Source organism: Malania oleifera, chromosome 12, assembly GCF_029873635.1.
Source record: "Malania oleifera isolate guangnan ecotype guangnan chromosome 12, ASM2987363v1, whole genome shotgun sequence".
NCBI classification, from domain to species: domain Eukaryota; kingdom Viridiplantae; phylum Streptophyta; class Magnoliopsida; order Santalales; family Ximeniaceae; genus Malania; species Malania oleifera.
The window spans coordinates 68,058,354-68,079,804 of record NC_080428.1 but is presented as its reverse complement, the minus strand read 5'-3'; the positions used below and the strand labels follow the sequence as shown (position 1 = coordinate 68,079,804).

Here is a 21,451-nt window from a genome sequence, read left to right as displayed (position 1 = left end):
TTTAAAAATGAATTTATTTATGAAGCGATACAAAAAATTATTTGTATTTTGAAAATTCCCATAAATAAAATAATTTCCTATAATTTATAATTTAAATTTTCTAATGGCTAATAATAGTGAAATTGGTATTTTGGTACAAGTAATAATAACTAAATTAATAATTTTTATAACTATAAAAAATAGTTGAATCAACAATTTTACAACTGTTAATAATAATTGAATTACTTCTTAAAATAATAAATATAAGAATACTTAAAACAATCTCAAAATTTGATTACATTTAAAATTTCTTGAATTTTGAACAAAAATATCTCTTAATATTTTATTGCTTATATAAAAAGAAAAAACATCTTGTAATCATTTGCATCTAAACTAGACGTGATTAAGTTTTTTGAAAATATAAAAGCAGTACTAAGAATTACATACTCTAATTTCTCTTGAACGAAAAAGTTTTAAATGACCAAAATAGAAGCCTACACAATTTTTATTCAAAACATCAAAACTTATTTCTTTATATTTGGGAGACTAAAGTTTCTACATGTAACAGATGTCGCTATATTAAATAAATATGTAAACTATATTTGAGAGTATAAATTTTTTTGTTGAATTTGAATTTTTGTATCTTTGAATGAATATAAGATTGTATCATTTTTTTTTTGCCCCCCCCACGGCATGACACGGTGGAAAGGCATCAGTAAGTAAGGAGCATCGAGGGTTCAATTCTAGGTAAATACACTTACGGAACTAGCGGTACCTGTGGATGGTGAGAGTTTATTCTGTGAGCCAGCGGAGACCGTGGATGGTGAGAGTTTGCTCTGTGAGCCAGCGGGGACCGTGGATAGTAATGAAGATGTGTCCCGGGAATTGAGTTGGCCGAACGTCCAACTGATGCATAGAAGCCGTGTCCACATTCGGACTTTATCCTGATAAGTGAGATCTGGAGGTAGAAGACGCTGATCCGTAGGTTTGGTACCGCATCAGGGGGTCCGAAGGACTCGTTGGTGGTTGAAGTTTCTATATAAAAAAAAAAAAATTTTTTATAGGAAAAATACTATAGAAGTATTTTCTAAACTATGGTTTGTTTTCTATTTGAAAAAAGTTAACATTAATTTGTTTTATTCATCTCAATATATAAGAAGGACAAGGAAGCAAGAGAGAGGAAGGAAATAGAAGTGTACTGAGTATTTTTTGTGAACTTAACAATTAATTAAAAATCAATTGACTTAGATAATATTTGAGAATATAGATTTTAAAACTTAAAATTTAATTTGTGTAAATTTTAAAAGAATTTAGTATAATTCAATAATATGTTATATACAAATTCATAAAAATTAAATTCAAGTTATGGATTTTATGTTTCTAAATACAGTGCAATTATTTAAGAAGTTAGATTTGAATAATAAATTTAAATATGTAATATATATAAATTATATTTAATTCTCTAAATTTAAATATAAATTTAAAACTTATAATGAATGTTCTTAAACACAATTTTAGTTTCAACATGTTCAGGTTTAACTTTGTAGGAGCTAGAGCTCAGCTCAGGTTCAGACTCGGTTTAGTTCGAGCCCAGAAAGTTGGGATTGAGTTCGACTCAAGATTAAAATATTGGTTTAGGCTTGACTCATTTGCAAGCTCGGGTTTGGGCTCAGACTTAGGTTTAGGCTCATACTTGAGCTAAAATTTTTTAAATAATTTATTAATAACAATTTCATTCATCTTTTTTGTTTGAATTAGAATTTGTGTCTTTATCCTTGGACAATTAGATAAGTATTGGACTCTAAGATTGAGCCAACATAACAAGTCTATTAACAAACTCATTACTAAGTTTCTTAACGAGTCTAATGAACAAACTCATTCGATTTAGTTATCAAACTGCTTACGAGCGAGCCAAACCTAATTATGCTCATACTCAACTTGTTTACAAATCGAGCCTAAAAATTTGACTTTAAACTTACTCATATAAATAATAAATGAGTTATTTACCAAATCAAATTCTCAAGCCGCTTATCCGGAACTCAAGAAAAAAAGTATGGTATTTTGAAATTACCAATGCACCTCCAGTTTGTTTTGGAGCGTACAACAGAAAGTGTTTATTGTAAACACGATTTACTTTCATCTCCAACTTTGAAAAAACGACTTTCCTCCGACTACCGCCCAGCTCCCGCCTTATCCCCTGTACTCTTGTCTCAGCAAAGCGGGACCTCGTTTCTGTCCACTGATTCAAATTCAGTTCAACAATGTCGCCGACGACACTTGCATCTGTTTCTCGCACTTTTCTCTTCGCTGTCTCAGATTCACCGAAGCTTTGGTCTTCCAAAACCCTATCTACCAGACCTACGCATCCTCTCCTTATCAATTCCAACTTCGGCTTTTCGCCACGGCTCTCACCGCCCCAATCGGACCCAGTTCTTAGGATTCCCAGCGCAAGGGTTAATCATGCAATTCAGAGACGGCTCTGTTCTGTTTGCTTTTGCAATCCTCGAAATAAATCTGGTGGCAGTTTTCCTACAGAGGTATAATTTTTTAAGCTTCAGGTCACTATTCTGTTTGGGTCTTGAGAAAAATCTAAGAAAGTTTAGTTTTTCAACATGTTAGTTCACTCGTTCCAATTAGATAAATGTGACGGCAATTTTTCCCACAGAGGTATAATTTTTGAGCTTCAAGTGGCTTTCATGTTTGGGTTACGAGAAAAAATTTAAGAAAATTTTGAAAATCTTAGTTCAATCATTCCAATTAGATATTAGCATGGGTGAATGGTGCCGATTTTTCTATATTGTGGCCTTTATAACTGTTAAGAAATTCAATACAAATATAACACACAAAAAAAATAAAAAAATAAATTCAAAACAAATACAAATATGATTTACAATTAGGTTGAGGCACAAATATTTCACTTTCTTTAAGGAGATTCAAGTCTCTACAATTTTTCAGCTTAACCCATGAATTGGTGTAGAACTCTATTTGACTCGTCTCCCCCAAGATACAATAGTTCGTTTTGAATTATATGATTCTCTCTAATTTTACACAAATGGAAGAGTCCAAAGTTCCACAAAAGAACACCTTTTTAAAGCTATCAAACTCTATACACTCGAATGATGATGAAGAGGTTGTGAAATTACTCCCTAGGGTTATACACATGCACATACAACAAATATGAAAATAGAGAAAATCAAAAAGGAGAAGAAGAGCATGAATTTACGTGATTCGACAATATGCCTACGTTCACAAAGTTCCTGTGCAATTTTTTCTATCAAACCAAAACTGCCTTAGAGTTTCAACTGTTAGCTACAATATATATATATAGCCCCCATTTGAAAACCCCAAAATGCCCTCATATGATAATAAAATTACATTGCACCTTGATTCGAAAGTATTGTAGAATAGCACAGGGTGGTTTCGACCCCCCGCACCCCCCGAATGCACCCATACTTAACTTAGTTTAAGTAGACAGGGAGGTCTCACACATGAAGGGCTCAGGGGCCTGCCCTCCTGTTTGTGACAACCTTCAAGTGGATAGCCCTTTAAATATGAGCCATAGCTCAACAGAGGTTGATGCGTAGAAATTATATTGTGTAGAGCCAAGACTATAAGGGTCTATTTGTAGGCACACAAAGACTTTTCACTATCCATATAGTTAATAAGTAGGATGTATTTAAAATATATAGATACAACAACAACAACAAAAATAAAATCAAGCCTTAAGTCCCACTAGGTGGGGTCGACTATATGAATCATTTTCTGCCAATTTATGCGATCATGAACCATTTCTTTTGACAAATTCAAGGCTATTAATCCTTACTCACTATCTCATTTCAAGTTATTTTAGGTCTACCCGTACCCCTTTTATCGTCCCCACAATAACTAACTCACTCTTCCTCATTGGCGCACTATGTGACGTACGTTGCAAGTGCCCAAACCATCTGAGTTGTCATTCCCTTATCTTATCTTGTATAGTAGCTGCACCTAACTTACCACGAATATGTTCTTTTCTTAATTTATCTTTCGGCGTTATACCACTCATCCATTTAATCATTCTCATCTCAACAACTTTTAATTTTTGGATATTCTATTTCTTCATTGCTCAACATTCTGATCCATATAGTATAACTGGTTTTATAGCTGTCCTATAAAACTTCCCTTTTAATTTTAAGGGTATTCTATGATCACAAAGTACACCTGAAGCACTTCTTCATTTTACCCAACCTGCTTTAACTCTATGTATTACATCATTTCAATTTCTCCTTCGGCCTGCATAATAGATCTAAGGTATTGAAATCTACAAGTTTTATTTATTTCTTCATCACCAAGTTTAACTTTGTCTCCAATATTCTTCCTACCATTACTGAAATTACATTTCACATATTTTGTCTTATTTCTACTTATCCTAAAGTCTTTAGATTCCAAAGCTTCTCCCCATAATTCTAACTTAGCCTCTACTCTGCCCTAGTTTCATCAATCAATACAATATCATCTACAAATAACATACACCATGGAACCTCATTTTGAATGCTCTTAGTCATTTGGTTCATCGCTAAAGCAAAAAGATAAGGGCTCAAAGCAGATCCTTGATGTTCACCTATAGTGATTGAAAATTCTCTAGTTTTTTCATCTATAGTTCTTACACTAGTCATTATTTCATTGTATACAATATACCTACTACATACACCTATTTTTCTAAAACCCACCATAGAACTTCCCTAGGTATCCTATCATGTGTTTTCTCTAAGTCAATAAATACCATATGCAAGCCCCTCTTCTTTTCCGTAAACTTTTCCATTAATTTTCTTAAAAGATATATAGCTTCTGTGGTAGATATTTCAAGCATAAAATCAAATTGATTTTCTGAAACCTTCGTTTGTAGCCTTAATCTTTGTTCAACTACCCTTTCCCACAATTTCATCGCATGACTCATAAGTTTAATTCCACGATAGTTATTATAATTTTAAATATCTCCTTTATTTTTGTATATAGGTATTAAAGTGTTTTTCCTCCATTCATCTAACATTTTCTTAGTTTTTATAATTGTGATAACTAAATTAGTTAATCATATAATTTCTTTATCAACTAAGCATTTCCAAACTTCAATTGGGATGTTATCCGGTTCTATAGCTTTTCCATTTTTCATCTTTTTTGGTGCAAACTTAACTTCGTTAACTCCAATTTTGCGAATAAATCTCATGTTTTTAATCTTGTCCTCATTTTTCAATTCAAAGTTTAAGCCTTCTATTTGGTTTTCATTAAACAACTTACTAAAGTAATTTCGCCGCCTGTTTTTTATGTCTTCGTCCTTAACCAAAACAATATCATCCTCACTTTTTACACGTTTTACATTTCCTAAGTCCTTACTCTTCCTTTCTTTAGCTTTAGAAAGTTTAAATATATCTCTTTCCCTTTCTTTTGTATCTAATCTATCATACAAACTATTAAATGATCTGTGTTTAGCTTCACTAATGGTCTTTTTTGCTTCTTTTCTCGCCTCTTTATACTTTTCAAAGTTATTCATGTTTCTACATTTTTGCTACGTTTTATACCAAATTCTTTTTATTTTTACGACTTTTTGAACATCTTTATCCCACCACCAGCTTTCTTTGCTAATTGAGAATCTTCCTCTTGATTCACTTAAAATCTCTTTTGCTATTTTTTTAATAGAGTTAGTTAATCTACTCCAAATGTATCTATCCCATCCTCTATAGTCCAATCCCCATCTTTGATCATTTTAATTTTAAATTTTATTATATTTTCTCTCTTTAGGTTCCACCACCAAGTTCTCTTACACTGATTTATTTTATCCTTTTTTTTTTTCCCCATTTTTTAATACATATTTCTAACACTAAGACTCTATGTTGTGTGGTTAGACTTTCACCTGGAATAACTTTACAATCCTTGCATGATAAGCGATCTACTCTCCTAGTTAAAAAAAAATCTATTTGACTTCTATTTTGTCACTTTTAAAGGTTATTAAGTATTCTCTCTTCTTAAAGCAAGTACTCATTGTAATAAAATCATATGACATAGCAAAATCTAAGATCATATCCCTAGGCTCATTTTGTCTCCATATCTATATCCTCTATGTATCTTCTCATGACCTTTATTATCCATTTCAACGTGCATTCAGATATCTTCTTATGAATATTTTCTCAGCCCCTATCCATATCTTCCCAAAATTGTCTCTTAAGATTTTCTGCTAAGCCTACTTAAGGAGCATAAACATTAATGATATTTATTATCTCTTGGCCTAATACCATCTTGATTTTTATAATTCTATCCCTTACTCCATGTACACCAACAACATTATCTTTTAAGTTTTTGTCCACAATAATTCCTACTCCATTCTTATGTTTTTATTTTCCAATGTGCCAAAGTTTAAATCATGCTTTATCAATTTCTCTAGCTTTCTCCCCCGCCCACTTAGTTTCTTGAAGGCAAATTATATTAATTTTTCTTCTAATCATTGTATCCACAATTTCCATGCTTTTACCCGTAAGTGTCTTTATATTAAAAGTTGCTAATCTAATTCTAGTTTCCTGAACTAACTTCTTTATTTGCCCAATCTAGAATGATGTAGGAACCCTCACATATTTGACACCGTACTTGAGCACCGACACGGCGTGTCGCTTCGGAGCGACGACCTAGCCCACTTTTCACTACACTCGGGTAGTACAAGTGTAACGCGTCGCTTGTAGGATTTATATCATATCTGACAAATATTATGCTGGTTGTTAGCTACCTAACACGACCCTCATCTTTTACCCGGGTTTTGGACCGACTGTGTGTGAAAAAATTAAGACATTAAGTGCATCAGATGCGGAGTTATTTAAAATATATAGATACACACCTGAAATCAAAGTATACTCATAAAGTTTTATGGATTTATGAAATACATGAATTAAAGGTTAATCTAAATGTACATACATTTCTGAATCCAAGGTACATACACTATCCCAAGATACATTTACTCCATATATAAATTAAAAATATTAAAATATTAAAACACACTAACAATTCTCTCCTCATTTTAATATTATGAATGTAACATGCATGTAGAGAGTTTAACAACCAAAGAGAGATAATTATGCATAATGAAGATGTGCTTTGCACTGAATCTTCACTTAAAGGGCATCTCTGGGTCATAAGGCTACCTGCTTTGCGAGGGTAAAGGAGGGTCGTCACTATGTATGCAGGTTGACCCCTAGTTTTATGCAGAGAGATTGTTTCCTCGGACTTGAACTCATGACCAATTGGTCACAAAGGAGCAACCTTATCGTTGATCCAAGACCCACATCCATTGAACCTTCATTTAGTGATTAATAATTTTTACTCCAGAGTAAGTAGTGGTCTCACACTCGGACTATGACTGCTTAAGGAAAATAAAGTATTCCTGCTCACACATAATGATCCAGATGTTGACATGAACTTCTAACAGTCAGCACGTTTAGACCTTGTGCTAATCCTGGTTTCATGAGCATATTTGAGAATAAGTCTAATTCTCATAGAGAGCGACTCCACTCTTATGGTCACATAGTTGAAATCTATCAAGGGTGTTCCTATAACTCTAATATCCTACTCATAAGAGATACAAATTATCATTAAGAGTTTTAAAAACTCAACCTCCTCCATTACAAGATAAATGCACTTACACCATAGGGATGAGTTTAAGATTATAGTGCATCTCTCACGATCACCATATGATTTGTTCTTCCCATTGAACCCAATTATAGGATCTCCTGTCCTTGGGTTGGGTATCCTCATATGTGGTTCATAATTTTATGGGCTTTAACCCCATCCTTCTTGATGTATTCTAGTCCCTTTCTCTTGCTAAGATCTTATGGATTTGCAAGATTCTCAATGGATCTTATATAATTCACATTAATGATGCCACTATTTAAATATGATCTTACAGTATTGTGGTTCTTTTTTACGGGTCTAGATTTATTTATTCTACCAATTGCAGTAATGCTATCACAATTAATTAGGATAGGTGGTATTTACTTTTCCCAAAATGGAATTTCATATAACTTATCTCTCGACCAACTTGCTAGTTGATGCTAAAGCAATTAGCTTAATTTCCATAGTTGAGTTAGCAATTATTGTTTGTTTGTTTGTGTGTGTGTGTTTGTGTTTTTTTCCTGGATTTCCAACAAACAATACCACTGCCTAAAGTAAAAATATGACCAGTGAAATCACCTGACAAATTATTCAAATCGGCATCACAAAAACCTTCAGATACTACAAGATACTTAGTAGAAAACAAGCCATAACTTTTTGTACTGTTGGATTTGATTAGAATGAATGACCTAACTTGAAGATAGGTCTCTCCCCCTATTTATAATACAAATTATATACATTCTAATGACAATAATACCCTTACTAACTCTCACTAATTAACGTACTAACACATTTAATAGTAATAATACTAAAAGACATATATAACCTCTAACACTCCCCCTCAAGCTCCTAGCTTGTTACAATGAATTTAACACGAGCACCCCCAATGCTTTGGTTTCAAATCAGCAAGCTGCATGTCCGGCTTCACATAAGCGGTTATAATGAGCTTCTGCACAAGTTTCTCTCGAAAAAAGTGGCAATCAACTTCAATGTGCTTCGTATGCTCCTGAAAGACCAGGTTGGAGGCAATATGAAGAGCAACTTGATTATCACACATCAACTTCATAGGCTGAGAATGTGAAAAACTCAATTCTTCCAACATGCTCTTCAACCAGACAAGTTCACAGGTAGCTTGAGCCATAACTTTATATTCTGATTCAACACTTGATCTTGCCACCACAATTTGTTTCTTACATTTCCAAGAAACCAAATTACCACCAACCAAGATACAGTACCTAGTGGTGGATCTTCGATCAAAAGGCGATCTAGCTCAATCGGCATCTGTATATTCATGGATATAAGTGTGACCCTGATCACAATATAAAATACCTCTCCCAGGTGCACCTTTGAGATATCTCAAGATGTAAATTATTGCGTCCCAATGACTTGTTCTCGAAGAATCTAGAAATTGACTTACAACACTTGTTGCAAAAGATATATCCAGTCGAGTGACTATGAGATATTTCAACTTTCTAACAAGTCTCCGGAATTGTCCAGGATTAGGTATCAAATCACTCATATTCGACATTAACTTGCCATTAGGATCCATTGGGTGTATCAACCAGTTTAGATCCCAACAAGCTTGTTTCATCCAACAGATCAAGGACATACTTCCTCTGTGACACAGCAGTTCCGATACAAGATCTAGATACTTGTATACTGAAAAAGTATTTCAACGGTGCCAAATCTTTGATCTGAAACTTAATTTGTAGAGAAAGTTTGAGATTTTGAATTCCTTTATCATCATCGCCTGTAATAACAATATCATCCACATAAACAACAAGAAGGATCCTACCCAATGAAGTATGACGATAAAACAAGTAATGATTCACAGTACACCGTCGAAGGCCAAACTCAAGTACTATAGCACTGAAACGGCCAAACCATGCTTAGGGAGATTGTTTTAAACCATATAAAGCCTTCTTGAGCCGACACACTAAGCCTAACTCCCCCTGAGTAACAAACCCAGGTGGTTGCTCCATATACACCTCCTCCTCAAGGTCACCATGCAAGAAGACATTTTTCACATCTAACTGATGCAAAGGCCAGTGACAAGTAGTAGCCAAGGAGATGAACATACGTACTGATGTAAGTTTGGCAATTGGAGAAAAAAGTATCAAGATAATCTAGACCATACATATGAGTGTATCCCTTAGCAACAAGAAGGCCTTTAGATGAGCCAAAAAATCATCAAGGTTGACTTTCATAGTGTAAACCCAACGACAACCAACCACAGAATTGTTAGGAGAAAGAGTTACCAAGTCCCAAGTACCATTGTCATGCAAAGCATTCATCTTTTCAACCATAAAATCCCTCCACTCTGAATGGGCTAAGGCTTCGGAAAAAGAATTAGGAAGGTTAGTAGGATAGAGCAGTGACAAAACAATAATAGGAGGGTGATAAGGAGTTATAAGAAACATAGTTGAAAATGGGGTGTTGAGTTCATGTGCCTTTACCTTTCTGAACAGCAATAGGAGGATCAATATCATGGGAAGTATGATCATTAGATGAGCAAACCAAAGGTGTGATAGTAGAAGCTAGAGTGGACTCTCTTCCTTGGAGCCACCGTTGTGAATACACCTATAAATTAGGATGATCAAGGCGATGAGAAGGACTCGAACTAAATGGAGACTTAGATGGTTGGTTGGGCAAGGACAACAATGTAGAATCTAGAAGATTAGGCAAAGGAAGAGACTTATTGAATTCAGAAGTGCTAAGTGACTGGGTGTAGTAAGGTGTTGACTCAAAGAAGGTAAAATTGGTAGAAACAAAGAAGCGATTTAGCACAAAAGTATAAAAACGATCCGTTTTGAGTATATGAGTAGCCTGGAAAGGCACATTTTATTGCACGAGGATCCAACTTATCCACCCTAAGAGTTAGTTAATGAACAAAGGACACAAACTCAAATATACAAGGAGGAAGAGAAAATAAAGGTGAATTAGGAAAGAGAATGGAGTAGGGAATTTTACCACTAAGAACAAAGGATGACATTCTGTTGATCAGATAACAAGTAGTAAGCACAACATCACTCCAAAACACTTTAGATATATGCATTTGATAAAGTAAAGTGCGAGTGATTTCAAGAAGATGTCTATTTTTTCGCTTTGCAACCCCATTTTGTTGAGGAGTGTGCGTGCAGGGTGATTGATGAACAATACCAAATTGAGTCATATAAATAGTGAATTTGTGCACTAAAAAACTCTTTAGCGTTATCACTTCGAGGTACTCGAATTGGCAAACCAAATTGAGTCTTTATTTTAGAACAAAAGGTACAAAATACATGAAATAACTCAGAACGATCTTTTATTAAATATAACCAAGTCATTCTTGAATAATCATCCATAAAGGTTACAAAGTACCGGAAGCCCAACTTGGACACGACCCTATTAGGACCCCAGACATCTGAATGAACTTACATAAAAGGGCTTGCAGCCTATTTATTGACTTGAGAAGCAAAAGAAACACGATGGTGCTTTCCCAACTGGCAAGACTCCTAATCGAGACTAGACACATAATTCAAACTAGAACAAGACATTTTAACTTTTCCAATGAAGGATGACCCAGGCGACAATGAATTTGGAAAGGTGTGGCAGTAGTAGTGCAGGCGAAAGAAGGAGATAGCGGCTCAAAATGATTGAGTCCATTAGCTTCACACCCTCTGCCAATCGTCTTCCTCGTCTTCAAATCCTGAATAACCACAAAATTAGGGAAGAATGTCATAGAACAATTCATGGATTTAGTAATTTTGCTAACAAACATAAGACTGAAAGGAAATTTGGGAATATATAAAACCAAAGGAAGAGAAATAGTAGAAGTGGGATTTACAATCCCAATTCTCTTGACTATAGTAGTTGAACCATTAGCACGAGTAACATAAGGTAAATTGGTAGGGTATTGAAGAGTGGAGAAAAAGTTAGGTATACCTATGATATGATTAGTGGCAGCGGAGCCTATGGCCCAAGGACTATGACGAGAAGTACTGGATGACAGACATACTATGTGATTACCTGTTTGGGCAAGAGATGCAATGGGAAGAGAAGCTTGTTGTGACGCTTGATACTGTTGGAATTTGGAATACGTACATTGGGCCCCCACACTCGACCCCAAAGGTGAGGAGTTGTTGGTGGCTGCATTGGCTGCCCCCAAAGGTGTGAAGTCAGTGGTGGCTGCATTGGCAACATATGAAGGTTTGACGTGAAGATAATAGTATGATTATTCTGTCCACAATGAGTGCACTTGTGTGGAGTACCTCTGCCTTGTTCATCTTTACCACTATGACTAGTCGAACCACCTTGATAACTTTTGCAGTTGTTTGGTAGAGAACTAGAATCACTTTGTGTAGCAAATACTGTCCTCTCAGAGTCAGATGCAAGAGCAGGAGAATGTGTGCTAAAGGAAGCTTGAAGGACACGAGAATAAACATTAGCAAATGATGGTAGCTCGGTACTACTGAGTATCTGCAACCGAACTGCCTCAAACTCAGGTCTTAAGCCTTCTAGAACATGAAGAACTGTCATCTGCTCCCTCTGCTTTTGCATCTCACGAACGTTGTCAGTTATAGGTTGCATAACGTTAAGCTCCTCATGAATACGCTTCATCTCTCCAAAATAATCTGCAATGCTCCTACATCCTTGTTTTAATTGAAAGTACTCTTGGGATAAATCATAGATATGTGTAATGTTATTGGAGTATAGAAGTTTGACATAATCCTAAATCTCCTTGCACATATCTAGATGCATACACATCCATGCAATCTGTGGCTCCATCGAATTCCGTAAAAGGGAAACAATCAAGGCATCTTCCTGAACCTGCACATTTTTTCTCTTCTCATCAGAAGAATTAGATTTGAGCAATTGGTCAAATTTCACTAATTCTGCTAAATAAATCCAAACAACTTTAGACCATTGAACATAGTTCCTTCCATCCAACTTTCGAGTCGTTATTTGTGGCAACAATGTAGGAAACAAATTTTTGGGATTCATAGATTCCATCTCAACACTCGCAAATTAGCAATCCCACCAAAAACAAGAAGAACAATCAAAACTAATCGGGACAATCATAAACTATGTGAAGCACCGACACAATGATGGACGAGGTGAACAACTCACCGATGGATATAGTGCTGCCACAGCACTCGCAAATCAGCAACCACACCAAAAACAAGAAGAACAATCAATAACCGGAACAATCACAAACCATGTGAAGCACCGAAGCAACCACGGACGAGGTGAACAACTCACCGACGGATATAGCACTGCCACAGCCTCACAACTGAACATACGAACGCTGCCACGGCTCCAAAAAACTTACTAGGAAGCCTTCACAAATCCTGAACAGAAATCAATGGAATACCACGAGTGCATGGTCGAAAAAGGTTGAATTTTTGAGCAAAAAACTGGCCTAACAGCTTGATAATATAGTCTAAAGAAGGAATTGGAGCATGGTAGAAGGAAAAAAAAGAAAAGAAAAAGGTGGCTAGGACTTCACTCACGTGCCGGCATATGGGGTCGCCCTTGCTGGCATTTGGTTGACGTGTGGAGTGCCCTCTGGCGATGGGGTTTTGTGGGGTGGGTCATGGGGGCGGGGGGTCTGATTATGGGTGTATGGTTGATTTTGTGATTTAGTATGGGATGGAGGTGGATTTGGGAAGAACAATAGCGGGAATGGTGTTTTCCGACGATGACCGAGGGAAATAGGGTTTTGATAGGATCATACTCTGATACCATGTTAGATTTAATTAAAATGAATTTGAAGATAGGTTTCTCCCTCTATTTATAGTACAAATTATATACATTCTAATGACAATAATACCCTTACTAATTCTCACTAATTAACATACTAACGTGCTTCATGAAAATAATACTAATAGACATATATAACCTCTAAAAGCTACCAACTAAATATTTTATTATATGCTCAAAAGCATTCCATTGTTCTCTACCTAGCTTGCTAGAAAATCTACTAAGTACTCCTACTACATGTGAAATGTCAGATCTATTTAAATCAGTTGCATATCTAAGGATACTGATAATCCTACTATATTCCTTTTGATTAATCACTTCATTTTCACTCTCAATTGGAAATAAGTGATTGCTTGAATCAAAAGGAGCAAAGACATGTTTACACTTACCATAATGATATTCATTCAAAATTTTCTCAATGCAATGCGACTATATCATCATATGATCTTGTAATTTTTATACCTAAAATAATATTAGCCTCACTCAAGTCTTTCATCTCAAAGTACCTTTTAAGCATATATTTTTTTTTTTGTTTGATTATGACATGCAAATTTGAATCAAAGATCAGCAAGTCATCCATACAGAGGTTAATAATAACATGTGAGTCTTCCATTATTTTCATATTATTCTTCTTAAACTTTAATTGAAGGTTTTTAGGAAAATGACCATCAGGTAAAGTATTGTGTTCAGAAGAATTTGAACTTACCTCATTTGAGTCCATCTCTTGGTGCATATTTACCACCATTTAGAAGAAATTGAACTTACCTTGTTTGAGTCCATCTCTTGGTGCTTGATCACTTTCTATCTTTTGAAGTGGGCTCCTTTAAATCGAAAAGGCTTGTTGAGGTCTTCAACATTTTCATTGGGTTTTTTGACTATAGACACCATGTTTTGAGTTCTCCTTAAAATTGTTAGGAAATTTAATAATAATTAAACAACAAAAAAAACTTAAACTCAAAAAAAAAAAAAAAAGATTCACAATTAGGTTAAGACACGGATATTTTACTTTCTTTAAGAAGATTCAAGCCCTCTGCGTTTTTTTTGGCTTAGCCCATGAATCAGTGCAACAGGATTCCACTTGACTTGTTTCCCCCAAGGTATAATGACCCGATTTGAATCGTATGACTCTCCCAAATTCTGCACAAAAAGAAGAGTTCAAAGTTCCGCAAAAGAACATTTTTCTTAAGTTATCAAACTCTCTATACTCAAATGATGATGAGAATGATGTGAAGAGATCGGTGTGTAGAAATTATGTTGTTTAAAGCCAAGACTATAGGGGTCTATTTATAGGCATCTAAAATAAGTAGATACACACCTAAAATCAAGGTACACTCACTTAAATGTTTTATGGATTTATGAAATACATGAATTAAAGACTCATCTAAATGTAGATACATTTCTCAATCCAAGGTATGTGCCCTATTCCGAGATACATTTACTCCTTGTATAAATTTATAATATTAAAATATACTAACAATAACCTTATTACCATGACACACATAGAAGCCACATGTAAGTGTATGTGTATATTAGGGCAAAAAGTTTTAGATATATGTGAAAATTTTCATTTCATTTAATGTGTAACTGTTTTTTTCTTTCCAGAAAACTGGACTGGATTGGCCAATCCTCAAGCGATGGGATGTGCCTTGGGAATGGCAAAAGGTTTTCCTAACCTCAGTTGCTTGTGGACTGAGGTGTCTACTCTATACTTAAGAATTTTCTTTCTTCTTGGGTGTTTTTCACTGTAAATATGTTCTGTTATTATTTGCAAAGGGGACTCCAGGCACCAATTATAATAATGGCAGCTCTAAGCATGCTTATAAATTGTCTTTTGATATTGTCATATAGATCGCACTAAAATTTTTCCAGGCAGTTTTGTTTTGACAGGAGTGATACAGATGGCAATCATTCCATACCTAGCACTCGAACTTGGGGCATTAAGCTTAGATGAGAAGGCAGAAATACTGTTTGTGGATCAGGGGTATGGTTTACCATAATCTCCTATTGATTTGTTTATTTTCTTATGTAATATTAAATTCTACTTGTAGGGGATGTTGGTAGACTATTAAATTGGGTCTGCCAATTTGACACCTGAACTATATTTTCAAGCCTTTGTTCATGAATAATTTCACTAAAAAAAATTATTCTTTTTCATTATTGGCTAAATGAAACATAAAGTTCTGAAAACTCCCTGTTCATTCTGATATTAATTGTATTAGATGGGCTAGAAGGTATTCCACAATCAACATGATACTTGGGCAGTGGCCTCCATTTTATTTGGCATATCTGGAAGCATTTTTGCTGCCTCTTCTGGGGAATAATGCTTAAAAATTTTGTTGTATACAGTTAGCACTTTCAAAATGCTAATTGGACAGAATGCCTAATTTTTTGTGGTTGATTGTAACAAATTTTGATTTTATTTCTACCTAAAATTGATCACATACTTTGTGATCATCGAAAGGGAGATTGCACTGCCTTGCAAAGTGACCTTTGGGGCTGAGGTGAGACTACTGTGTTTGGAAACAATCAAAAGACCTAATGATTTATCTTGCTTCTTTAATTCTACATATAAGGTCAATTAAAAGCCACTTTGTTGAATGAATTTTTTTGTCGTTTAAGTTATAATGAATGCTCTCTCTCTCTCTCTCTCTCCCCCCAAGATCTTGTCTTCTTTTTTTCTTAAATTTATAACATGGGTTTTCACAACCCAAAATGCATCTGAATTTATTCAGCAATTGTTTGGCAGTATAACGACTGCTGCGGTACTGGCAGTTCTTTATAGTCTCATCAACAAGGAACCGCTACCTGATGACTTTTTCCGCTATGGTATGCATCATGTTAAACTTTTCCTATTAGTCTGACCTTCGCATGTAATTATTTTCTTATGTTTTGGTGGTTGTCCTAAACTGCCATGAAGAGTTGCTTTCTGTGTCCATTTCTTGTAGATTTTGATTAGGAAACAATTGATATATTAACTATATTATTACAGGTTGCAATAATAAATTTTACAGCTTATTCTTGGCAGATGTTTAGCTTGTCATTTGCTAATATCGGGATTTTGCATCCAGTGGTACAAATTATTTATTTATTTTAAATCTATCTGAAAGATTGAAACTGTTCCAGATTTGAGGGAGCCTTTCAGTTTGCGGAGAGGGTGGCTTTTGTGGGCCGGAATCGGTCTTGTAGGTGCTGTGATAGCTGTTGCCTTAACAGGAGTTGTCATGTCATGGATTCGTGGTGAGAATCCACAAAGAGAGGTTAGGAAATTGACTGTAATGCTAGAAACTCAACCTATAGCTTTCTAATTGACTACTTTCTTTTTTTGTATGAAGGACACATTTTTAAATAAGTTTTCTGTGATCACATGAAGAACTTCTCACTCTAAATAATGAGACTACATGTTAAGGAGTAATGTTCCTGTTGTTTATACTCCATAAGGTTATGCATGCACCCAACAAATCGAAAAGAGAAATCAAAAGAAAACAAGAACACAACGATTTTCGTGGTTCAGTAGTGTGCCTATGTCCATGGAACCTTTGTGCAATTTCCACCGTCTTATCAATGAAACTGCTGTAGGGTTTCAACCCTCGGCTACAAATATGTATATATAGCTCCCATGTGAAAACCCTAAAATGCCCTTATAAGACAATATGACTACATATGCCCTAGCTCAAACATACAACAATACCGTTCTGCAGGGGCCCTTTGGGCCCCTCGTCTTCTGCGCAAAACCTTCCACTTGTAATAGGCTTCAAGTGGATAAATCCTTTTGAATATGAGCCGTAAATTAACAGTTCCTTCCACATTTGTACCATAAGCTCTGATAGAATAGTTATGCATTGGCTTATGTCTGAGCCGGAGGGATGGTGATAAATCCTCTGTATGTACTCCTTTCACCTATATATAGTGGAGCTGCAATGTGTAATGAATTTGGCTAAGATTCTTAATAACTGTCTAGTTGGAGAAAATCATATTCTTTAATGGGCCTTCTACACATTGTCTGAGTTTTCAATGTTACCCAGAAGAAGAAGGTGAATTTGGTGCTTTTCTGCATGACTTTTAGTTTTAGCTTCCATTGTAGTTTTAATGTAATTGATACTGCACAATGGATCCTTTATAACTTCATTACTTTGTCTACCTTGGTTTCAGACTGATGCTCTACTTCGGTTGCTTCCATTGATTGGATCTTCAACTATCAGGTATTTGAATGAAAAAGGCTTGTTCACATATAACACATTAGATTTTGAAATTGCTCATACAGGTTGAGGGTATTTATTCTGTGAACCTCGAAGTGTAGTGTTTATACATGTGCCATTTATGGGTCTGGAGAGGATTGAATAAATGAACTAATATTTTTTAATTTGCATTGTAGCACTGCCTGCCTGGTGGGCATCACGGGTATCCTTGCTCCACTTCTAGAGGAGACACTGTTTCGAGGGTTTTTAATGGTATCCTTGACGAAGTGGTATGGTTGCCTTACATTTCCTTTGTTGCATTTTTGAGAATTAGAATTTGTGCTTGTAAAGTCTAGGCCATTGCACTCTGTCTTCGAACACATTCTGTGATGTTGAGCACATTACTTAGAGTTTCTGAAACTTTATTTGGCAGATACTGCCAAAATCATGAACTATGCTTCCTAAATTCCATGCATTGAGTATGGCTTCTCCTTTTCCTCCTCCTCCTTTGGATAGTTCCAAATTGCTTTTGATTTGGGCATTTTTTGGGTTGTGAGTAGTTAATAAACACCTGAAACATTTATTTTATTACTCTTTGTTGTTCTTCTTTGCATTAATATTGGTGAAATGAATTGTTTCAGCATTCATGCGCACATGAACACACACACACACACACACACACATACACACACGCTGTTTTCATTCATTCTTCTCTCTTCATGCATGTGCGTTCCACTTTGGTTAAGGTTTCTGATTTTGACTCTAGTTGTCTCCCCACTGTTTATGAATGCTTTTGTTTTGTAACAATTTTCTAATGCTTTCTCAACTGTTTATGAAGGTTGCCTACCCCTGTGTCTGTGGTTATTAGTGCTGCAATATTTTCCATTGCGCATCTCACTCCTGGAGAATTTCCTCAGCTCTTCGTGCTAGGTACTCTTCTACCTTGCAAATAAATTGACCTATAAAACAATTTTTTAATTGACATTCCATGCTCCCTGTGTTATGGACTTAATTTTGAAAAATGTTTAGGTTTTGCAACTTCTTCAGGCATGCATGCATGTGAGAGGGGAAAAAAAAAGCTCATTTCGGGCAGTAGCAAAAAAATAGAAAAAAAAAATGATATTCAAATCATCTCTCATTTGGAAAATTTCAATTATTGCCAACAACTTGATGCAGTAATATTTTAATATTTTTGCTAATGCTGCATTCCACTTGACTAATTAAAAGTGGATGGGTTTTGTTAAGTGATTGATTTAGTGCTGGAAACTGAATACATTTGGTAGTTTCTCTCCTTTGTGCATTTGGAAGCATGCACTCTTAACACTTAAAATGTTAATAGGGGGCTTGAAATATTTAATCAGATTATTTTATTGAAGACTTGAGAGTTGAGATCAGATCTTAAGTGTTCAATAGCACTATATATTAGCATTGAATTTTCTGTTTTGTCAAGCAACACTATGGTCTTCTTTATGTTTGTTTTGCAACTTAGAACTATGAAATTGGTATTTTATGATTTTGCGTATACTCTCAGAGGCACAAGAAATGCATAAAGTGAAAGCTAAGATACAGAAAGCCCAATTGTTATATTTTCTTTCGCACTATATGTTCATGGATGAAATGTGTTATGGCTTTACAAGAAATGTGAAGCTTTAGTGTATACATTGAAGAAATTAACAGTGTTACTCTGCAATCCACTAGGGACTGCATTGGGATTTTCATATGCTCAAACTCGAAACCTTCTAACCCCGATCACAATACATGCTTTCTGGAACTCAGGAGTAATCTTGCTTCTTACTTTTCTTCAGGTAATTTGTTTATCTATGGTGGATTTAAACACACTTGTTTTGGCACCCTATGACATTTCATTTTATGTTATATATATGACTACGACTTTTTTCACTCTTTGTATACTCACATTGTGTGGCACCTGATTAGTGTATATATAATTTGCTTTTTTTTTTTTTGGGGGGGGGGGGGGGGGAAGGGTTCAAATTTTAATGTAAAACTATATTTATATTGCTTTTGTAAGATCCACACAGTTCTGCAAGAATAGATCTTCACTGTTGGATTGAAAGTTCATCTTCTATGGTGCGTGCTGATTGAATTTGGATTCCATTGGACATAATAGGTCTCTGATCAGTGCAGTCAAAGTTAAGAGTCCTTTTAAATATTTTTTAGACAGTTTGTAGGATTTTAAATTTAACGGCTTGATCAGATCTCATCCTTTATCGGACGTGCCCAAATTTAATCGGCACAATCCATGAAGCCATAATTTTGATCCTATGGGTTATCCCGGACTATTTCAGACTTTCAAGCACAGCCTCAACCGCAAAAAATTTATAGGGCATTGCTTCTCATTAAGAATAAAGTCATTGGACCTCTTGGAAGAGTTTGGATAATTCTTATATCCTGATCAAAGGCACTCTTGTTACTTTTAACCTGTAATTTGATAAATATCTTCTTTTCCTGTTTGCAACATGGTACATGTTCTTACCATTCTGTATAGCTGATTTGATGGCCTCTTGTTCCTTACTAGAAATTGTGTTCTGCTTTATTTTCTTTCCTTTTCCCTTTCTGGGAGCATAAATTTTGATGCTTGGATTTGACTTTGTGTTGATCTGCACAAAATGCAATATAAAATTGCATTGCGTTTCTTCTAAATCCACACAAACCCAAATCTTGAAATTCATGCTTTCAAACACTACCTAAGTTCAATTGCTCAATCCTTTGTTTCATTTGCCTAGGAACATTATTTGGTTCATATTATTGAATTGTTCTAAATATTTATCAGCCATACTGCCGCATGGAATTTATTGGAGGTTTTGCAAGGTCTTGCTGAAAGCCTATTTCTTGATGTTCAGCCAAATTTACCACATTTGTGTTTGATTACCAAATGCTTCAAAATAAACCAATATGTGAACCCATTTTTGGTTCGGCAAATCACTGGAAACTCCTTTTCTTTTGCTGTTAGACCATCGAGTCTTCAACGACAAGTTCTCATACAAAAGTGCAGTTATGCAAGTTCACAAAATAATGATGCATGCAGTTTAATTCTTGCAATAAATGCTGAAGGCTCTTCTCCTCCTCTTCTTATTTATTTATTTTTTTGTGTATAGCTCCAGGGATATGACATCAAGGAGTTGTTACAAGCATCCTGATGGAGACAGTTCTTTCTGTGGCTGTGGGGGGCTCTGGGCAAATGGGATTGTTTAATCTGTTCTGCATAGATGTTGCCCAGTTTTAAGCCAGTTTTAGTCACGGGTGGTAATGGAGGCTTTAATGTGTAAAGCTGGTTTTTGTCATCGAGACTTATCAGTGGGGGATTTTGTGGCAGAATTTTTTGTGATTAATGGTTCTTCGAAGTTTTGATCTTCAATATCTTTTTTACTTGGGATATGGCCAAAAATATGTATTCCCACCATGCTAAAAGAAAGAATGGTGGTAAGTTTTTGGTAGAAGCGTTGATTGCTTATTTCAAGGAGAAAAAACTAATCTCACTTTAATTAGCAAAAAACAACATTTTCCATGTCGCCAAATGGCAGCCTAAGAGAGTTGACTTCTAGGTATAATTTATCATGCTTGTGAATGAGAATCAAGTACGGTAATTTTAGGGTATTGTTCTTGTTACTTGTTTGGTTGCTTTAAGATGTTATAAACTTATAGTTGTGTTAAAAAATGTGTTTGGCTGTGTGGTTATAAGTTTTTTCAAGGAAAAGCTGTTTTCTTTGTTTTACCAACAAGCGATGGCCACTTTGTGGTTTTAATCCATTGACCCAATACTGCTAAACACCCCATGGTCTAGACTATGAACTCTCCCATGTGACTTTCAGGTTTGTTTGTTGTTGTCGTTGTTGTCGTCGTTGCGTTTTTTTTTCCTCACACGTGCACACGCATTGCTGCCTTCATCTTCCCAATTGTTTTCTTCT

The 21,451-nt window shown here is 35.3% G+C and overlaps 1 protein-coding gene across 2 annotated transcripts; it reads left to right on the top strand.

Annotated features, from left to right (window-relative positions):
• The first annotated feature begins 2,123 nt into the window (after positions 1 to 2,123).
• On the top strand, positions 2,124 to 21,051 carry LOC131145009 (uncharacterized). 2 transcript variants are annotated; one of them, XM_058094030.1, is made up of 10 exons: positions 2,124 to 2,516; positions 14,953 to 15,044; positions 15,224 to 15,331; positions 16,097 to 16,176; positions 16,474 to 16,607; positions 17,500 to 17,549; positions 17,723 to 17,815; positions 18,364 to 18,455; positions 19,224 to 19,330; positions 20,642 to 21,051. In XM_058094030.1, the coding sequence occupies exons 1-10, from the start codon at positions 2,241 to 2,243 to the stop codon at positions 20,681 to 20,683; spliced, it is 1,074 nt and encodes a 357-aa protein (XP_057950013.1). In that variant the 5' UTR covers positions 2,124 to 2,240; the 3' UTR covers positions 20,684 to 21,051. The 2 variants fall into 2 exon arrangements, with proteins under 2 accessions (XP_057950013.1, XP_057950014.1); XM_058094031.1 differs by lacking the exon at positions 2,124 to 2,516 and having other exon boundaries at positions 14,951 to 15,044; positions 15,220 to 15,331.
• The last annotated feature ends 400 nt before the right edge of the window (positions 21,052 to 21,451 follow it).

Excerpts from the sequence above, each read along its gene's own strand:
- LOC131145009 (XM_058094030.1), top strand. The coding sequence starts at position 2,241 with ATGTCGCCGACGACACTTGCATCTGTTTCTCGCACTTTTCTCTTCGCT. Across the intron at positions 17,816-18,363 it reads ATGGTATCCTTGACGAAGTG|GTTGCCTACCCCTGTGTCTG; the intron begins GTATGGTTGCCT and ends CTGTTTATGAAG. Across the intron at positions 18,456-19,223 it reads TCCTCAGCTCTTCGTGCTAG|GGACTGCATTGGGATTTTCA; the intron begins GTACTCTTCTAC and ends GCAATCCACTAG.